This window comes from Pavona decussata, unplaced genomic scaffold (assembly GCF_977016875.1).
Source record: "Pavona decussata unplaced genomic scaffold, jaPavDecu1.1 SCAFFOLD_80, whole genome shotgun sequence".
Classification (NCBI taxonomy): Eukaryota; Metazoa; Cnidaria; class Anthozoa; order Scleractinia; family Agariciidae; genus Pavona; species Pavona decussata.
The window spans coordinates 170,792-192,161 of NW_028145498.1; the positions used below are offsets into that span (position 1 = coordinate 170,792).

Here is a 21,370-nt window from a genome sequence, read left to right on the forward strand (position 1 = left end):
ATAGCCAAGTACTAGACAGGTCTATTTTAAATTTTATGTGGCTGGCAGTGAATCAATAATGTAACATACAGGCTACATGACTGTATCGTTCATTTATCACAAGCAGCCCCACTTCCCCTCCACTTTCGTGATTGAAAGAATAACCTTACATGTTGATTAAATTAAACTGTACTTGTTTTTATCTTTAATTTTAGCCATAAGTTTCTCTTTTTTATTGTTATTATTTTTAGGATGGCGCATTTGATTATATTTATGTAGATATTTGCGCCTTATAAGCTTTTTAATTATTAAAATTATTATTATTCTAATGGTAAGTTGCCAAAAGTTTTCAACTTTTATTCCTCCCAATTTACAAAAAGCACAGCTTCAGTGCTCGTCTTGCATCTCGTTGCAGATTTTTTTATCTCCCTAAAGCTCGCACGAATTATGGTAAATATAATATTTGATTAAAATCTGGAATAATATTGACGGCCTATTAAATGTCTAAATAATTTTTCTTAAAAACAAGAAATTAAAGCAAAATTCGTTAGTCTTAACCAACAATATATTACTTTGAATTCATTGACACTTTCTTGTACTTTTTCATTTACTTCTTCACTTATTATTATTTTTACCTGACAAGTTTTGTTCTATTTATCTTTATTATTATTTTACCTGACCAAAGAAATTAAATGAAAACCTTGAACCCTATCTAGAACGGCGGGGTGAGTTTGATTGTGCCTACGGTGACATTGAACCTCATTAACTTTTTTTGAAAAATATTTGAGCAAACCTTAGGACTTTTTCAGAAATTTATCTGGAAAAAACTGGATGTGGTGTGTTAGATTTCAAAGACTTTGATTTTACCATGGCAACCAATTTTGGACAGGCAATTTTTTTTAGAAAATAGAAAATCCCTTTTCAAAATGAAGGAAAATCAATTTTCTTCCCTTATTTTTTATGTTGTTAGCTCATAATAGTGTTCCTATATTGGTTTTGATCACTTTTCGTTAAATTTCGGCGCTTTCCTGATAATGACGTTTTGGGAAAATCCAGAAATCCAAGATAGCGAACCAAGATGGCTAGCATTTGGCAATCATGACCTTATGATAACTATATATGACGTCATCACTTCGCGTTGCAGACTTCAAAGGGGGATATCTTTTGGGCGTAATATCTGTCCTCCAAGTCTCACTGTAATTAGCTTTTATACCTGCAAAGTTAAGGGAGAGGGGGGACAATCAGCCCTCCCCCCTTCGGCCCCAGAGGACAAAAAAAGCCCAGGGTCCAGTTGTTCAAAGCCCAATTAAGCTAATCCTAGGTACGTCAAGTTTGATTCGAGTTTAATAACTAATCAATAAGCTTTCTTCCAAAAGATTTTTCCCCTTTAGTTTGGACTTATAATATTCGTTGCCTTTAACCAAAAATCAGCATTAAAAATATTTTTAACGAGCGAGATTCAAACCTAGGTTAGCTTTTAATCAGGGATTAGCGTTAATCGGCTTTCGAACAATCGGGCCCATTCTGCATGGGGTTAAGGAGTGCTACCAACTATTTCGTTCAAACCAAATTTAATTGTAATTTCTTTCGTTTTTGGTACAAACAAATTGTTGTTGTTGACGATGATGTTCTTCAAATTTGCGTTTTCGAAAGACTACGCTATAAGTTAAAGGAAATGGAAACGCCAACTTGACGTTAACATTTTGTGAGTCAGAATTCAATCATAATACGATCTGGAAACAGTAAATAGGAGAAGATACCTTGTGGATATTTGAAATATCAAATTAATGTTTCTTAATTAATGAGGTTATTTTAGCGTACTGATGATGACGATAAAAATATTAAACAAATCAACCATTAACGTCAATTTCCCGCATTGGTGTCTTTTAACGTCTTCTAACGATTTTCGCGGCGGACACAATATTCTTATCAAATGCAACTTAGAAAAAAAAAACAAGATATCTAAATCTAAATCAATAGAGTAATGAAGTCACCTGTAGGTTTAAGTACTCCGTACACTTCTACTCTCAGAGCCTTTCTAGAATGATGGTCAGTTGGCACAAACCGAATGAATCTCGCCCTCCAACTGTTCGTAAGATTATGTTTTACTATGTCGTTTCTCCCATCATTTCCATTGAAGATCTGTAATACAACAAAAAACAAAACTCTTGCTAAGAAAGGTAATCTAAACTGCACCTAACCATTCATATAGTCAGGTAAACGGAGAACGAGTTAATATAGTAAACCATTTTCACTGTCATTACAACCACTTAGTGCCTTTGCTGAATTAAGATATCGGAGGCGAGATTTTGCAAAGAAAGAGGTTCGTAAGACAAAGAAAGGGAGGGTAGGACGCGTCGCCGAAGGGGAGGTGGGTAGGTAAAAAAAAAAACATTCTGAAATCCGAGAACGGCGTAACTTGGCGAGAAGGACCAAAAAGTAGGAATAGATTACTTAAATAAGCAGATAAAGTCCCACGAGACACGGGTGGCATTGACTCTAAAACATCAAGGCATTACAAAGATGCCAGCGTTGCGCGTAGAATAGTTTCCTGGTTATATAGATAGTGAGAATGTATGCCTTATTCGATGATTTTACATTTAGTACGCGCGGATATTTTGCGAGTTGCGTAGTATTTTCCGAGCCCGAAGGGACCAGGGAAAATACGAGCAATGAGCACTGTCTCCCAAAAAATGGTCACAGTATGGGGTTTCCGTCAATTAAAATTGGGGTTTGAAGAAAGACTAACACTTGTTACTGTTACATTAAAGAGACACAACAATGACTAACTCCGTTCTATACCGGTCCGACTCAATACCTTTTTATATCACTATCATAAATGTTATTCCATAAACTAGTTATTGCCATGGCTAAGTGCCAAGATATGAATATATGGAGAGGAGAAAGCCATGCAAACTAAATGCAACAAGTTTATTTTCTAGCTATATAAAATTTAACAGTAACGACAAAAAAACTTAACTGATATAACATGGAAAACATTCATATCAAGTTGTGGCTGGAAAACACAGGAACATTCAAAATGCGCTCCAGTGTTCAAAGACGTTTCAGTTTGAGCGAAACATTTTTTGTTATATTCTTTGTTTAAACATTAAACTTGATTCTGATATCTTCAAGTGACATTAGGTGTTCTTTAAAGCACTAGATGCGAGACAGTGACGCCTTGTTTTATAAATGGGTTGTCTTAGCCTGCGTGCAGATGAGATTTGATCCGCTCGCGAGGACATATGTTTGTTTGCGTAAGATTACTTTACAATAGTTACCACGTTTCATTAAAAAAATCGCGAAAACTGTTAGGCATACGAAAATTTGGTCAATCGAAATAGTATTTCAGTAAATCGACAATCCAGTGATTATTTGAGATCGATTTGCGATGGTAGATACTCTTCTCTTCTGTTGTCGAAGCGTACTTTCTTCGCCATGAACTCTAGAATGTGGACTGTTCAAACTGTCGAGTACTCCTTAAAGTTATTCTTTCGATTTTCGGAGTAACAGGTAACTGGCTTCGTTGTTTCGGGCTCTCCTCGTGTTCGCTTCGTTGAAATAGGTGCTGTCAATCAAACTTTTAGATGTGCGAATTGACAATGGCAGTCGGGATAAAAAAATCTATTCATGCGCCGCTAGCCTATTTACGGTAAAAAAAAAACAATAATCTAAGAACTCCGCTTGAGCCGAGCAACACCAGTTCCTGTTGCATCTAATGTGTGGTATTCATAGTAGGTGAAAAAATACACTACTCTGTACGTTTCACCTAGCGAAAAGAATTTAAGGCCAAAAAAAAAACGACGCCAAATTGGTGACTCACGTGGGAACAAGTTTTGTTTGTGAAAAAATATTATTCAAATTTCGATCCGTTTATTGAGATCAAAATGTATAAAAGACTTACCTTTTATTGCAATCTAGTAAGTTATTAGAAACAACTCAGAGATAACATAAAAAAGCGCGCCATGCATCCGACCAACTTTCACTCCTCGTTGTTTGCCGACATTTGAGATCATAGCTAAGTTCGATTATCGAACCAATCGAACTCAATCCGATCAGATTTTGTTCGGAATCCATCTCTTTATGCCTGAAAATATGAACGCAAATCGCGTAACAGTAATCATTATCAACCTTTATTGAAGGGAATAAATAGAAAAACGTCCCCGAAAATATCAAACTGAGTGTCAATATTCGGTTATACTAACTGATTGTCGAAAGTTTACAAGCGCTACTTCGTATTTTCTGCCAACCTTCTTTATTGTTTTGTGTGCTTTGTGTGATGAGATTTCAAATTTAGCGCCAGAGAGCGTAACAAAAGTCCCGGATATGTCGCGGCATTGTGGGCGATACTTTGCTTCTTTTAATTTGTCACGCTTCTCGTGTCTCCTTCGCTTGACCTTTTTTTCTTAACGTATGTGGCAGCACCTTAAATAACCTAGCTCGTATGTGGATAAAATTAAGAAGTGGATGCATGATATTTTCCAGTTTTAAACGGATTTTTTTCTTTATGAAACTTGCCTTAAAGAACGTTTCCTTTACACTTTTATGATTTTATGAGAGCTAACATTATCAGGCTCTTTAAATATCACAGCTTATGTTTTCAAGCAACTTCGCATTCTGTGTTTATACCAACCTTATCTGAGCCAAATTCTTGCTGGTAAGTGACCCAATATGTTTCGTTAACTGACAAAAGCAACTTATACTTCGTTGTCCAATAATTAGAGGTCGGATTTCCTTGAGTAGCTACAGCGCAGATAAAGAACTCGTACTGTAGATTGATTTGTAGGTAGTCATTGACATTTCCATCGGTGCTGGGTGACCACGCGTCGTTCCCATTCAGTCGACCTTTGAAAGCTTCAGTTCCATTTCTTGATGTTGAGGCTGAGAAACTGCTGTCTGGGAAGATGTGACTACTGGCCAGACCAAGTGCCTGAATTTCGCACGCTGATAACAAAATCATGTATGTTTATAGTTAAACAAAATCAACTGTACCTGGTTCGTTTGGGTCCAGTGCTAGCCACCAGATAAGAATAATTATGTCTAAATGGATGAAAGATCCTCGCCGTTATTTAAGCTATGTAAATAACTGCGATGATCTTCCTTTCTTTAATCTTTCATCCGCAATTCAAATATATGTTTCATATATTCATATTCAAGAATATGTCTGTAGGCGAAACGCGGTAACCTTCCATTATTTCCACGCATGTATTTCTTCCAACAAATATATCAAGGAAGGGAAAGGGCGGCAAAAAAAATTTTAACAATGGATGTATTGAATTGTATTACACCTTTTCAAAACTTCAAAACATGCCAAGGTACCCCATAACATCTCTCATCCAAGGACAGTGATAGATTACATTTCATCCTTTCTATTTAGAGACAGCCTGTAATAAACGTTTAAACATTTGGGTGATTATTGATGTCAACAAAAGCAATTGGCAATAACATTTCAAAATCTGCTGAGAGACGTGTGTTTGAACAAGAGATTATTCTAAGTGTTTTTAATCTTGGAAATCCTTTTTAAAGCTACTATTTTCAGTGAGCAATTTTCTTCTGAAACGTTACACTCACGGCTGAGGATATCATACGTACCTCTTCGTGCAGAATAAACTTCAACTTCGCAGAGCGTGAGTGCAACAATGCCGCTTTTAGTACTTTTAATCGTCACGTATTGTCCGAACAAACTGGGCCGACAGAAGAAGGAAGCTCCTTTCCCTTCAGAAACACTGAAGCCAGCACCACAGATAGGATTTGTTACGCCCCCGTCATTGGATGCTGGGCCTGGTGGAGAAAATAAACAAGTATATACTCTGCTGGAGGAACGCATTTCTTGGAAACATTGATCTGGGCTGTAAAAAGTTAGCGCAATTTGGGTTGAAAATTCAGTTTTTAAGGAGATTAAGATATTCCTCGTATTGTTTTGAGTATGTGGCCCCTGTTGTATTAAAAAGGTGGCTTTTAGTGCTCGTTGCTCATCGGCATTAATAATTTTGTGATGACATACGGAGTTTGATTAAGGCAGCATTTTGTTACAACATATGCAATTTGTAATGAGCATTGTGGCTTAGCCCGATAATAAAAGGCAGTCTATGACAGCATGCAGGTGGCTACTACTTATTTTTTGTAGAATATTGCAGTAAAAAAGAAATGTTGTATAAAATTCAGAGGGATAAATGAACAGCTCTAATTTATTAAACTCTCCCGGCGGCGGGGGGGGGGGGGGGGTGGGGGGGGGGCCTTTCCAGGCCTAAAAGCTATCTAATAATTACAATAATTACAATGCAATTAAAAAAAATGTTGAAAATATTAAATATTAAAAGTTAAAATCGACTCGTTAGAAGATAATTTTTTAACTTGCGCTTAAAAATGTTCCTACACAGGGGACAGTAATAGATATGGTTTGGCTCTCCCGTGGTTTACATGAGATCGCATTGTGAAAAGATTCCATGAATCAAGACACACAGATAAACAGACAATAAGCTTTCTTAATTGAATAATTTATTCAGACAGACCTGTGTTCACGCCTGAGAAGCAAATTTCCTCAATTTTCGCCTCGAGTGAAGCTACGTGAAGACGACTGATCCAAGCGAACTGCGAGTCACTAAGGCACAATTTCTCGACTCTATTACATAAAAACTTAGTACGTTTTTCGAAAATTTCGCCAAAGCTATTTGAAATATGACAAATCGATCAATTTAACATAAAGCACGGTAAAATTCACATTCAAACCAGTAGTATTTTGTAAAGTAGATTCCCAGGAACACCCAAAAATTTCCGAGAACGTCTACAGCTCATATGATGATTTGCAGATCTTGTTTGCGATCGCACATGTTTCGCCTCGACACAATCTCGAACAGGAATTTCTTCGCTATGAACACACTGATTTCCTCTTTTTAAGCAGCCGAGTGTTCCTTAGAAGTTGTTCTTTTGATTTACAGAAAACCTGTTTTTTTCTTCCAAGAACAACAATCCGCCACCTTGAAAATTCACGTATGAGAGATGCGGCAGCCATTTTGAATTGAAATACAAGGATCTTCCGTACAAATAAAGCCGACTGAGATCTCATCAACCTGTCGTGGTGAACTCGACCCAGCTTCGGGTAGATTCTGCAATTCCGAAAGCTGCCGATTTACGGACTTACGTATACAACACGGTAGCATAGTGGCTACGCCTTCCTAGAAGGCAGTAGCCACAATAAATGGCATTGTGCAGTTAGGAATAAGGGTTGCAGCACTAAGTGAGTATCATCAGTCTGAAGAAAATAAAAAGACGAACAATGCCTTGATTCCTTAAGCTTCAAGCAAACATTCATATAAATGAAATCGAATTCCATTCACTAACTGAAAATCTATGGTGCCGTCAACCTTCATCCTTTCAGCATACTGTATCCAAATTCCACCGACTACGATCCATTAGAACGAAATTTAAAAACTGCCTTAAACTACTTGAATATCAATACTCAGAGAGAAAAGTTTAAGATTTTCAGTTTTGTTTTTTCATAGAAATAAACTTTCCAGTAAGAAGTTACAAACAAAACAATTGAAAAGAAGTGAATATTTGCTGAGAAATTGTCGTAAAGGCTTCATGCAGCGGTACTTGTTTGTGTAGCAATAATTCTTTTTTAAGCGCTGTTTCCTCAAACTTTAATTTTCGCTTGGAGGGGACGCTTTCAAGAGTTAAAACAAAACAAATTGGTCAATTTCTGTCAAATTTGGCCAGATACAAGAAACATTTATAGTCCACATAAACGTGTCGAAGAATTCAATAATTCTAAAAAAATATTTTATTATTTTTTTTGAAAGCCATTTCTGTGCGTTTACTCCGCGTGTTTTTCTTGCAGTCCTAAAAAATTTCTGCAACTTTAGCAGCCCAGTCAAATTAAGGAAAATAACAACTTACACGTTTTTTAGCCTTTCGCATCCTGACCTTCACAAACAAATTTCCAAAATATAAAAATCGCATTGAGTTTGAACTCTAGCACGGTGATCTGAAACTTCAAGGCTTGACTGTGCGGAAAACTCGGGAATTCATTTTATTAAAACACCAATGAAATATAAAATAGCCATATCTATAGGCTTTAGTTCGATAAAGGGGTTTGGGTATCTGTGATATATTCGAGAAGCGCTACCTCAGTTGAACTATAGGCACCGATGAAGATTCACCGTAACGTTAAGGAGGCAGTATGGACTTAACTGTCGAAATCTCTTGGACTAGGAGTGAGTTTGCTAAAGTTTGCATTTCCCTCAAACGCCTTCCCTTCTCAAGATGTAGGACTTCTTGATGGGAAGTTGTTTGCAACAGGTAGCATAATGCAACAGAGTCGTTACCGCATGAAGTTGCCCTGTTAAGGAAGCATGTTTTGATTAACGATCGCCCAAGAACCTTGCACAAACTGGCCAAATATATAACAGTCAGGACGTTCAGCAATATCTGTTCATCGTAACTGTAAGTGTGATGGCTATCATATTTTTTGCAAGTACAGAAACCCGATGCACATATTTATTTTGCAATTTAAACTGCCCGTGATGAGCACCTTTCGCTATTCGCCTTAGAGTCGATTTTGAGTAGCATGCCAAATTCAAGATAGGACGTAAGCAGATTTGCAAAAGTCTAATCTGCTTAAATATCGAACGAAATCAACCTAAATTGTGGCCTACCCACTCTAATCTCAAATGAATTTAACCAATCTCCACAGCAATCTCCTCTGTTGACTGTGTACACTTGATTCACAGGCTCCACTCGTCCCAGGTCCACTCTCCACCAAGGGTTAGTAGCCAGACCAGTCTGTGAACATGATCCACTGCTGAAGGTTGTGTCGCTATTTCCATCCACTGCTCTACTACTCACCCCAGAATTTGCGTCACTGATCTGCGCCGTCGACTTGTTATATGCCAGGTTTTCTTGAAAGAAATAACAACAATGATGATAAAATAAAACTAGCGATAGCTTTGCCTTTTAAATCAGTTTGCATCAATGAAAAAGCATTCTGAAGTCGAAATAATTTCAGAAAAAATTCTGATCCCTCGGCCAATGGGAGTCGAACCAAAGACCTCCCAGGTGTCGGCAGGATGCTCTACCATCGAGCTATGGGGGACTCGTTGTCAAAAACGCAACATATTCATTTCTTACTTCACTGTTAACATATTTGAGCCTTGCAGTTCCAGTAGGACACATGACCTTCTGACCTCGCTCACAACGAGTCCCCTTAGCTTAGTGGTAGTACATCCGAGGGCACCTGGGGGGTCATGGGTTCGACTACCGTTGGGAGGACTCAGAATTTTTTTTTCTGAGTTCATTTCGACTTCACAACGCTTATTCCGCACTGATGTACAGACTCAATTGAAGAAACGTTTTCCCTTGTAACGTGTGCGTCGTAAACGATGCGACGTGATAGAATAATGGGGAGATCTAGCTGGCATGCGAAATTTCGTGGGGTTTTATTGTTGTCAGTTATTGTTGTTTTGTTTTGTTTCTTGGTTTGATTTTTTTCTTTGTTTGTTTTTTTGTGTGTGTGTTGTTCTGTTTTTTCTACTTCTCCGCGAAACAAGCCCCAAAATCCGCAATTGCTTTAATTTTCAAACAAATTAGAATGCAAATAAGCTCGTATTTGAAACGCTTCCCAGAAAGCTGTTTAGTCTTATCTTTTATCGTTTATACCTATTATCTAACAACGATTTTTCATTCGAGTGAACAATTTTGAGTCCAGGCAAACAGAGACTCTTTGCATGCTCAGTCACCCTCGAGTCATCCATTACAGAAAAAAGTCACTGCTTTCCTTTGGGCAAGTCATTAAGAAGATATGTGCCTCTACCGTCTTACAATGCTTAATTTACCTCGTGAGTAGACTTCCACTTCACACAAGTTAAGAATCTGTCTCCTTGTAGTCATGATACCAACATATCTGCCAGTTTTCAGTGGATTGTTGTAACACACAGCTGATGCTGCGAAACCACGGAAACTGTACCTTCCAACACACTCAGGATTACTTTGCACGTCGCTGTTGTCACCTAAAATAATAAAGCACTACTGTAGATTTTTCCTAATATTTGAAATATGTTTCGTTGGAAAATTATGACAACATAGAGTCTCTGAAGCAAAAAAAGTTTTATTTTACCTTTATTTACTAAAATCAATTCCGATTTATGCAAAGCGCCACATTGGACACTAATTGAAGTTTCTCTGTGAAAGGCTGACGGGAAAACTTCAATGGGGAGCAGGAATTTTGAAGGGATGAGAGCACTCGACTCCAACTAATGTGGACCGAGTCTATCCCGGCCGGCTTAGCATCATATGGCGGCCGTAAGTTCTTTATTGGCTCTCGTTATTCTGAGAGGTCTAAAGTCCTTTGATTTTCTTCCCTTCTCAAAAACCAACATTTTCAAATTCTAATTCAACGTAAATTCAAAGGCTATAGACCTGACAGGTTTGTCGTTGGTTAGATTTTGTTTTAAGTGTCACTCTCAATTTATGATGGTGTTCCAACGCAACAAACTTTTGACTTATGATTAACTTTCAAACCGCTATGTTTAGCGTATTTACCAAGCGTTATTTTGAGGTATTCACTCCTATAAATGTGATAAAAGATCCTTCTAAGCACGTTTATTATGAAAACGTCAGAGATTGGCACGTGATATGAACCCAGGTCCACTCGCCACCAGCTGGGATTGTCCTTGTTGGTTTGGCTACACCAGCCTATATCATCATTCCAGTTGGTGTTACGAACCCCGTCCACTGCGTTTGTTGAACTCGCCTCATGATTATAGGTAGAAGACTGGGCCGTGGGCTTTTTAAGGGCAAGGTTCGCTGTTTGTTAACAAAAACAAAATTTATGAGCTTTATGCACACCAAAGTCACAATAAAACTGACGGGTTAATACAGAAAGCACTCAGTTACAATTCAGAAAAAAAAAGATGCATTAACCTGGATATTTCTTTACTCCAAACACTTCTGTTCTCATGCAAAACTTACTGCACATAGTTTTGCCCACAAATCGCAGCCACCTGGTTAAGATTCCTTCGTAGAGAATGTTCTTTTCCTCTGTGTTCCTGTCGTTATTTCCCCTGAAGATCTAAGACAAAAGAAATATAATTGTATTTATTGTGATAATGAAATTACTAAGATTTTCTACTAATGTACCACAGTAGATACTGTGTGGCAGGGACCACAGTTTCCTCTTTTTTGCGGTGGAATCTCATTAATCTGCGGTGGAACACATTGACGCTGATGACGTCATCGCCCATTGTCTTGATCTCATGAATAAAATGCCGTTGATTCTCATTAACGTGAAATTAATTAATTATTTTAGCCTTACCAACAGGTTATTAACCGGTTTGACAGGTTTATCAACGATGTCATGCTCTATTTTTATCTTATGGCAGTCATGGTCGGTATCACCGGTTTGACAGGTTTTTGAAGTTATTTTGGATACATGACATCATAGTTTAAAACTAGACAAAATAATGTAACTGTAACCATAACTGTTGATAGATTTTTCATTACAAAAAGATGAGAAAATTTTGGGGCTATACTGGTATGGCTAATTTTTTCTCTTCGCCTCAAATCTAGTTTCGCAGGTATCACCTAACAGCAAGAACTGACATTGTTCCTTGAATGAAACCAGGATCTACTCTTTCTAAGGTAAAGAATCTGCATTCGGTAGTTTTTTTCAGAACTTAATGTGGGGAGATTAATACAGAAAACTGTTCATGTAAGGTGTATTGATTGGTTTTGTGAAAAACGACACTTAATGTGAAATATTGCCTTGTCATTGTTCTATTCGATTTTTTTATATTTTCCTGAAAACTCGGAAATAAAGAATAAATATTTGTCGTGTGTGTTTCCCGCCTGAATTTACTAAGCACCTTTTCCGCCTAATAACTAAAAAGATTCTTTTCAGGTTGAGCTTTGTTGGAAATTAAAGAGTTAAAACAGTCTTTTGTTGTATTTGTTCATTGATTCCTTGTTCCTAAATTGTGCATGTTAAACACGCACACAGAGATTTCACAATATGTATATCACAATAAAGGCGATTATGTTTGATGTTGGCCACTGTCCACTTTACTTACGTGATCAAGGGTCAACGCGCTTTTGGCGCTCAGATTAGAGACTAAAGCTCTTGCGTAAACTAACCTTGATTGGCAAGTGTATTCTCACAGATGGGCATCAAGGAGGTTTTATTTTCTACTTTCTGGTGATAAATGTATACAAAGGTAAAACAATGGAAGCATTTCATCCCTGTGGCAAGTCGAGAAACGGCTGATGTTCACATTTACGTCGGTGCGCGATTTTTTCAGTTTTTCTTGCGGTGGACTTCATTTGCAATATTTTAAGCAAATTCTGCTTTTAGGTCACGTAAAAAGGGAGCATTTACATTTTCTAGCTGAAAAACAACGGAAGTTTAGAAGTGTAGCATGATACGAGAGACAGGGTATTAATTTCACTGATTTCAAGTTAAATATTTCCCTGGGAAGGCTCTTTCATCTCGCTTGAACATCTCAATATAAACTCGAAAATTTCACCTGAAAAGAATCATTTGATAATATGGGGAGCACTTAAGTTTAAAGCTAGTCATTTACGTGTATAAAAAGCATGAGATTAAACCAGAGACCTTGGCTTTTATCTAAAAGCTTCCGTGAACTGTGCTGACGCGTGCAAAGTAACAGGAGTAACATGAAGTACTGAAATGGCCAATTGTGTCAAAGTGGATTCCACGCATCTCGGCCTAGCGCGCTCACTTTCCACGGGCCAAACTAAATATTTCAACATGATAAATAAGAAAAATGGCCCGTTCAAAAAAGTTCGTTTATTAGCAGCATATTCGTAAACCCCCGATTTTATGGTGATCTGAAATATGTCAAAAATCACTCCATCTAAGGAATAACAAACGTTATATTCTTTACGTGGGCATCTTTAAATGTAAGAATGTTCAGGTCGAGAAAAAATATAGTTTGGGAGCAAGCACAAGAGTGGCGGTCAGAAAATATCGAGCATATGGTGGCAGAACTCGTGAAACCAATTTCGCTTATTTTCTGGCTACAAAAATCCCTTAAGTAGAGAACAAACTTCATGCCTTTAGTTTTCTCTGGGAGCGCTTAACGTTCTAGAAAACTAATAAGAGCAAATTTGAGAGAGCATGCGTGACTCCGGCGTGGTCGGACGTGTCCTTTAGGCGGAGACTTCAAATCCGTCCTCAAAAGATACTTAGGCTAACAAATGCACTCTAAACGCTAGGACCTTTAGTAATAAGTGTATCCTATGTCCGGAAAGGGAAAGAAGCACAAGCGCGGAGCCAGAGGATCCATCGAAGAAGAAAACAGCATCGCCAAGAAACAAAACATGGCAACCGCCGAAGGAGAGTCGAACGTTGAAGATAGTGCCACCAACGAAGGCAGTTGCGAGCAGAACGAAGAAAAGGAAATTAGTTTAAAAGAAATAATGAAACTGCTCGAGAATGTCCAGCTAACCCTTCAAGAAATGCGCACAGAAAGCAGGAGTATGGCGGACGAAATGAGGGAGTTGAAAGCTTCGTTCAATAAACAGTCAACCGAAATCAACACTTTGAAAGAATCCCTAAAAGGAGCAGAAATATTAACCGACCAGCTAAACAAGTCTGTTGAATGCTTAAAGAAGAAAGTAGATGACCAGCGAAATGAGGTTAACGAGTTATACGAACAGCAGGACAACCTTGAGCAATATACGCGCAAAAATTCCTTAGAAATTCATGGGATTCTAGAGGATCTTTACGCTTCGACCGAACAAGCGGTCATCAAGCTCGGAGAACACCTCCAAGTCGAAATACTGCCTGAAGATATTGATATATCACACAAACTGTTTACTGGAAAAAACAATCCAAAAGGCATTATAGTGAAATTTATTAGTCACAAGAAGAAGACGCTACTATACAAGAAGCGAACCGACCTAAAAAAGATCAAGCTTGCCGACATGTTCCCTGGTTCTTCTTCTGCGGCAATTGCAAGTTGCAAGGGTATATTTATCAATGAAAACCTTACTCCCTTCAGGAAAAAAAATATGAAAAAAGCAAATCAAGTGAAGAAAGACAACCTGCTGTTAAGTGCCTGGACTTTGGATGGCAAGATTTTTGTTAAAACTTCCCCAGAAGGTAAACCGATTAGAATCTATTGTGAAGATGATCTATACAATCTTTGACTTTAATTTATAACCAATGCAATACAAACTATTTATACTTACAACTCTCAATTGAGGACGGAAAAAAGCCAAAAATCACATAAGGACCTGCATGCAATTAATTAATTTCTACAAATTTGTGTCGTGTTGTGTTTCTGTTTGCGGGTCTCTCCGATCGACACATTTCAAACTAATTTTAAGAATAGTACTCGTTACACCTAAGGCGAAATTGTTCCATGGGATAGAAAATCAGGGCAGCATGCGAGAAATTTAATGTTATAACTTTAAATGTTAGGGGCTTAAGAAACCGGGTGAAGAGGAAAAGTATATTTTGCTTTCTAAAAGATCAAAATTGTGAAGCTTATTTTTTACAGGAAAGTTATTCAGAACCTAACGACGAAAATATTTGGAGTAGCGAATGGGGAGGTGTTATTTTCTTTTCACATGGAACTACTCACAGTAAAGGCGTCTGTATCTTAATGAACCCTTCTTTCAACTTCACGTTTGAAAATTCGCACAAAGACCCAAACGGAAGAATTGTCTCAATGGAAGCAAATTTTCTTTATGTAATATCTATGTTCCAAATGAGCAAAGACAACGGCAAGAATTTTTGCATTATTTAAACACATATCTCGTGTCCAACACAGACATTGAAAATGTTATTGTAGGTGGTGATTGGAACATAACTTTGCAGGCAATTGACAAAACAGGCGGCACCTTTTGGAAGCCGACTATTGCTAGAGACAAACTTCTTACGTTGATGAACGTATTCAAACTAGTTGACATCTTCAGAGAACGAAACCCACATAAAAAGAGCTACACGTATGAATCCAACGCACTAAAACTTTGTTCGCGCATCGACTTCTTTTTAATAGCTCAACACCTTACGCAATGGGTCGAACAGATTGACACTAAAGTGTCAATCGCCCCAGACCATCGAGCAGTCAAACTCACCTTAAATCCACCTCACGTTAAGCGAGGACCGGGCTTATGGAAGTTTAATAATTCTCTTCTAGAGGATGAGAAATATGTCAAACTAATACGAGAAAATTTTACTTGCATCAGTGAAAAATATAGTAATTTAAAAGACAAAAGACTCAGATGGGAATTAATTAAAATGGAACTGAGAGGTCTAACGATCCCGTATGCCAAAAATAAAGCTAAAAACGTAAGGAAAAAAGAGATGGACGTTCAAAAGCTACTAGAGGAACTGGAAAGCCTCGTCTCCAGCGATGATAATACCACCCGTATGAACCAATCAAAAATAGAATATTCAGTGCTGAAGGAGGAGTTTCGCCTTATTTATGAAAACAAAGGTAAGGGCTCAATTATTCGCTCCAAAACGAGATGGATTGAACATGGTGGAAAAACCGACTAACTACTTTTTTAACCTAGAAAAAAGAAACTATAATCGTAAGGTGGTTAAGTCCTTAAAGAAATCAGATGAGCAAACGATTCTTGACGAAGCGAAAATATTAGAGGAAATCGAAGCGTATTATAAACATCTTTATACGTCTCCTCTGGACACGGCCGGTAATGATTCTTTTGATGACTTCATTACAAACCTAGACATAACTAAACTTGAAAATGAAGTAAGAGATGAACTGGAAGGTGAAATTACTGTTAATGAATGCCAAGATATTCTCCGAACTTTTAAAAGGGGAAAATCGCCAGGAGAGGATGGTTTTACGTGGGAGTTTTATAATTGTTTTTTTTTTTATATACTTGGCCAGGATCTTGTGGATAGCTTCAATGATTCGTACAACGCAGGTGAGATGTCTATCTCCCAACGCCGAGGCGTTATAACCCTTATCCCGAAAGAAGACTCTGATCTTTCCTCACTAAATAATTGGTGCCCAATTACGCTACTTAACCTAGATTACAAAATTGCATCCAAAGTGATTGCTAAGAGAATAGAAAAAGTCCTCTTGCTTCTAGTTAGCCCAGACCAAACAGGATTTAAAAAAGGAAGGTACATTGGTGAAAATATTAGACTCATCAATGACATTCTGGAACAAACAAGAATCCAGAACATTCCAGGTATCCTTCTACAGCTAGACCTTCAAAAAGCTTTTGACACGATTGAATGGAATTTTATCCAAAGAACAATTACATTATTCAACTTCGGGGAATCTATCCAACGTTGGGTTTCTACCTTTTACACTAATACCCAGAGTGCTGTCCTAAATAATGGTTTCAGTACAAACTATTTCGCACTTTCAAGAGGAGTTAGACAAGGATGTCCCTTATCGCCCTATCTTTTTATTCCCGCAGTTGAACTTTTAGCTTGTAAGATTAGACAAGACAAGGAAATTCAGGGAATCAATATCTTTCAAAGGGAATTTAAAATAAGTCAATTTGCCGATGACACCACCCTCCTGAATAAGAATTAGCAATTCAGTCAGAAGAGCCATCACTGTATTAGACAACTTTGGCGACATATCTGGTTTAAGATTAAACCCCTCGAAAACTAAAGCCATGTGGCTCGGGCCTTGGAGACATTGTGAAGAGAAACCATTCGGATTTAAGTGGCCTAAAGAGCCTGTTCGTGTTCTAGGGACGTATATTTCTTATGATGAAAAGCAAAATGAAAAATATAACTTCCAAGCCAAACTGCAGAAATTGCAAACTGTTCTGGACATCTGGAACTGCCGCAATCTTACAATATTTGGAAGATGCCTCATAGCCAAAAGCCTTGGAATTTCGCAACTGGTTCACATGATTTCAAATCTTAACACCTCAAATGACTATATACATGCTGTTAACTCTGCCATATTCAAATTTATCTGGAGAAAGAAAAAAGACAAAATCAAACGTAAAGTTATGATCTCAGACTATGTCAAAGGAGGTATACGCGCACCCAGTATAGATGTCATGGTAAAGTCGCTGAACCTAGCATGGATTTCGAGATTTTTACCTGAAGGGCAAACTTACAAGGAATCTTGGAAGGTCATTCCCAGTTATCTGTTGGAAAAATTTGGCGGTCTCATCTTTTTGTTAAGATGTAATTATGACAAGAAGATTCTTGCGCGGATAAATTTACCCCAGTTCTATAAATCGATTCTTCAAAATTTTCTAGAGCTAGAAATATCCTACAAAGATTCTCCATATGAGGAATTTGTGTTATTCAACAACAAAGATATTCTGCTGGATGGATCTACTATCTTTTATAGAAATTGGCTGACGAAAGGTGTATACCTTATACAGGATCTTCTAAATTTGGAGGGTAATTTTCTACCGTACGCAGAATTTATAGAGAAATATCAGGTAAAGTGTAATTTCCTTGCTTACTGGCAAGTCATCTCCGCAATCCCTAGGCATCTCCTAGGGATGGCGAGGGCGACCCCCATAGATAAAACAAATTTCCTGTCAGAACAGATGTTCCCACTTTCATCAGAAACCTCTATTAGCTTGCTTAAAATGAAAAACAAAGATTATTATCGATTATTAATTAACACAGAGAAAACCGAACTCAAAGCGAAAACAAAGTGGGCTTGTGATTTACGGGTAGACCAAATCCCCCTGGAATCGTTTTTCAGTGAAATCCAATTTTTATGCAAAGACAACAAGCTAAGGGAATCTTACTTTAAACTCTTGCATAGAATAATAGTCACTAACAAGGAGTTATTTTTGTATGGTATAAAAGACAATATGCTTTGCGAGTACTGCCAAATGAACGATTCAATTATTCACACTTTACAAAACTGTACTTTGACAAAACAATTTTTTTCGGAAGGTATAAAGTGGTTCAACAATGAAAATGCCACCTCCTTACGCTACTCACAGATAGAAATATTATTTGGTAGAAAATTTGATGATAAAAATGTAGATTCGTATTTCGTCAGAAAGCTCAACTTCACCCTTTTATATGCTAAGTATTATTTATATAATCAAAAGATATTGTGTAGTGAAATTTCCATGATTGATTTTATAGCAAATCTTAATCAGAAATATTCATTGGAAGGTCTTACCATGTAACAATTTCGTAAATATTATTATAATATTATTATTATTATTATTATGAATATGTAAAAGATCGAGTAGATGATACCTTGTACTGATATTTTGTAGTAGTGCTTGTAATTTTGTGTATGTGTGTGTATTCTCAATTAAAAAAAAAAAAAAAGAGCAAATTTGAACCGCGAGGATCCCGAAAGTACCCGCACGGCATTGTGAAATTCATATTCCGAACTGACTCTTCATCTCCAAGGAAAGAAGATCCATGGTATTTTTATATTCGGTATTGATAGAGGAAGCACCGCACGATTAGAGCAAAGTTTGAACTAGACTTTACCATTATTAATAAAAGCAAACAGAGCTTAAGAGAATGTCCCTTTTTAAACAGGAAATGTCCCGCAAAACGGATAAATTTTAAAGATGGTTTTTGCTATGTGGTATAAGGCCGATTTTTCTTACTTTGCCTTATGAGTAATTTAATGTTGTTCTTGATAATCTATTAAAATCAGCCTGGGTTTTGACTTAAGCACTTCACACGACGCTTTTGAAGTTACTATAATTCGTTTAAAATTCCAACCGTTGTTGCGTTACTGTGACAATAAGCAGACTAATTTTACATATAACAGAAAAGCGTAATGAAAACGAATTTCTTTTAAACTTAACATCCTTTTTAATTGCAATAAGGAAAAGTCCGGTCTTGGAACCGATTTTTCTTGTTTTCACTGTGAGATGCTTGCTCATAAAATCACATCTAGAAAGGACCAGTAAGCGTCTCGATGTCAATTTCTTGAGTTCGTTCCGGTGTCAGATTGCTAATGAAAACGCATGAAAAAGGAAATCTGTGGGGTTGAAGTTCTCCCCTATGGCTATGGTAAAATGCTCGCGGAAAAAAAAATGGGGACCGGTCAAACATCTCTATTCTGTTTTTAATTCACTAAATAGTTAGGGCTGCGTTATATAAATTCCGGAATCACCAATAATCGGTGAATAGTATCACGTATTGGTGTGTACTAAAGTAAATCGAATTAGTAAAGTAAAGTAAAAGTAAAAAAAATTCAATTACAGAAACTTGAAAATTCGTCACTTTGGTTTGATGTTTTTGTGCCGTCATGGAAGTTAAGTGTTCTTTTAGCTCCTTGGTCGGAGGTCCTTGCTCTTATGACCCCAGAGATAGGAGCAGATCAATTGAAGTTATCCCATTTTTAAATTGCAAGAGGAACATCGCGAGTCACAGGTCTTCCTTGTCAATAGCCGATGTAGAAACCGAAATTGAACTTATTCTGACAAGAACAGTTATCTCCTTCACTACGGAGTTAAACCTTTCGGAATTGACGATTTGTCCTCGACACCACTTGTCTCTGGGAATTGGCTGGCGTCGAGGTTCAAATAAGTGTCAAATTCCACCGCCGATACCGAATCATGACAGCCAGACGCAAAAAATCGCAAAAGCAGAACGAGGGCTTGGCAAAAAATTCGTGCCATTTTATATGGAAGAAACTGGGACTACTTATGCTAGTTGGTTCAGGTATGCGTATACATAATTTCCATTACCTTTTTATATATAACAAACTGTAAAAACGTCTAATGTAACACTTTACCTTTTTGCACATTCAGTCTTTTCCAGCACAAAATGTTAGTCAGTCAGGTGTATTTTTTGTTCATCAGATTCGGAGAAGGCCGTTAATTAGATTACACGTAAAGTTTTCAGTGTTTTTATATATCCGAACTCTTTGAGATATGCATGGCGACAAAGGAAACCTGAAATCCATTGTAGACTTGACTTTTTTCTAATAAGTCAATGTACGCTTTGTAACACCATTAATGCTGATATACTACAAAAAGGATCATTCTATGATTGCTTTACACATTTCACTACACTCTAACACGGTGCAACAAAGAAAAGGAATTTAGGATCAAAACAAATTGAAATTGAAAGAAAAATTAATCTGTTAGAAGGACAATTAGCCGATACTCTTTTGGACGGAAAACAAAAAGAGAAAAATTGGACAGAGTTAGAAAGGAAAAGGCGTGAATTAGAGACAATAATTGAATACCAAACAAAAAGTGCGATTTCAAGGTCAAAATCCTGGTGTTACAACGAAGGTGAAAAACAAAATGGAAAAAAGGCACTGCAAACAAGGAACAATCACTCAACTGAAAGACGATGAAGATAACTTCATTTTGTCAGACAAAGAGATATTATCAGAGTGTGAGTCCTTCTAAAAAACTCTTTATAGCTCTAAGCTCAATGAAGATTCCGCAGAAAACTTTTTTCCACCACTTCAAAATGGAACGTTTCTAAATAATGAAGAACGGCTCTTTGTGAAGGACCCCTTAACTTGAAATAATGTCTAGGAGCTGTAAAAGACATGGTATCTGAAAAAACGCCAGGCACAGATGGCCTCCCTTGTGAATTTTACAAAGTTTTCTGGAATGATATAGGAGAAATTTTAATCAAGGCTCATAACTACTCATACGATACAGGTAATCTTTCAATATCACAAAGACGTGGAATTGTTAAGCTCATACCAAAAAATGATGCTGACCTGACCTCAATTAAAAATTGGCGACCAAAAATACTACTTAACTGTGATTATAAGATTGCATCAAAAGCTGTTGCAAGTCGAGTCAAGGCGTTTCTTCCTAAACGCATTTCTGAAGACAAAAAAGGTTTTATAAGAGGCAGAAATATAAACGAGAATATACGCACCATAGACAGCATTATTAAAGACACGGCAGAAAACAACACCCCAGGGATTCTACTCTTCCTCGATTTTGAGAAAGCTTTTGACACGTTAGAGTGGTCTTTTATAGATAAAACATTACAACATTTTGGTTTTGGTTCGTCGTTGTTAAGGTGGACCAAACTCTTTTACAGTGACATTGAAAGCTGTATCTTGAATAATGGCTGGTCAAGTAATTTCTTTCAACTAAGTCGAGGAGTTAGGCAAGGCTGTCCTTTGTCGCCTTATCTATTCGTCCTCTCCGTTGAGGTACTTGCTGAAGCTATTCGAAGGAAAAAAGAAATAGCAGGTATAAAGAAAAATGGAACAGAGTTTAAATTGAGCCAGTTTGCAGATAACTTTCAGCTCAATCAAAAATTCCTTAAACATCTAAATCTTAGCCGTTATATCCTATTCTTTTAAGTATTTGTGTTTGTTCTCTGTAAAGATTGTCCCAAAAAAATCCTAAAAGGAGAAATATATGCGAGAAAAACTTGTCAGTTAAGTTTATGTCAATTTCAAGACGTTTGTTTGACTGACTATTTTTACCTGAGAATAAAAAAAAA

The 21,370-nt window shown here is 37.2% G+C and overlaps 2 protein-coding genes across 3 annotated transcripts in view; one reads left to right on the top strand and one right to left on the bottom strand.

Annotated features, from left to right (window-relative positions):
- LOC146476105 (uncharacterized) overlaps positions 1–21,370 on the bottom strand; it is a 53,074-nt gene that overhangs the window by 17,815 nt on the left and 13,889 nt on the right. For both annotated transcript variants that reach the window (XR_014865711.1, XM_085114980.1), the window contains exons 3-9: positions 10,900–11,047; positions 10,519–10,782; positions 9,813–9,986; positions 8,637–8,879; positions 5,572–5,760; positions 4,613–4,923; positions 1,974–2,121 (exon numbers count right to left, since the gene is read on the bottom strand). Coding sequence is in view for 1 of the 2 variants with exons in the window: in XM_085114980.1 (XP_084971106.1) it covers positions 1,974–2,121; positions 4,613–4,923; positions 5,572–5,760; positions 8,637–8,879; positions 9,813–9,986; positions 10,519–10,782; positions 10,900–11,047 (1,477 nt within the window). In the remaining variant the exon portion in view is untranslated. The remainder of the gene's footprint in view (positions 1–1,973; positions 2,122–4,612; positions 4,924–5,571; positions 5,761–8,636; positions 8,880–9,812; positions 9,987–10,518; positions 10,783–10,899; positions 11,048–21,370) is intronic.
- LOC146476106 (uncharacterized) lies at positions 13,110–18,217 on the top strand. The gene is made up of 2 exons (XM_085114986.1): positions 13,110–14,502; positions 17,931–18,217. Exon 1 carries the CDS (start codon positions 13,234–13,236, stop codon positions 14,143–14,145), a length of 912 nt encoding a protein of 303 aa, XP_084971112.1. The 5' UTR covers positions 13,110–13,233; the 3' UTR covers positions 14,146–14,502; positions 17,931–18,217.

Bases quoted from the DNA above. Each gene is read 5' to 3' on its own strand.
- LOC146476106 (XM_085114986.1), top strand. From the start codon at position 13,234: ATGTCCGGAAAGGGAAAGAAGCACAAGCGCGGAGCCAGAGGATCCATC.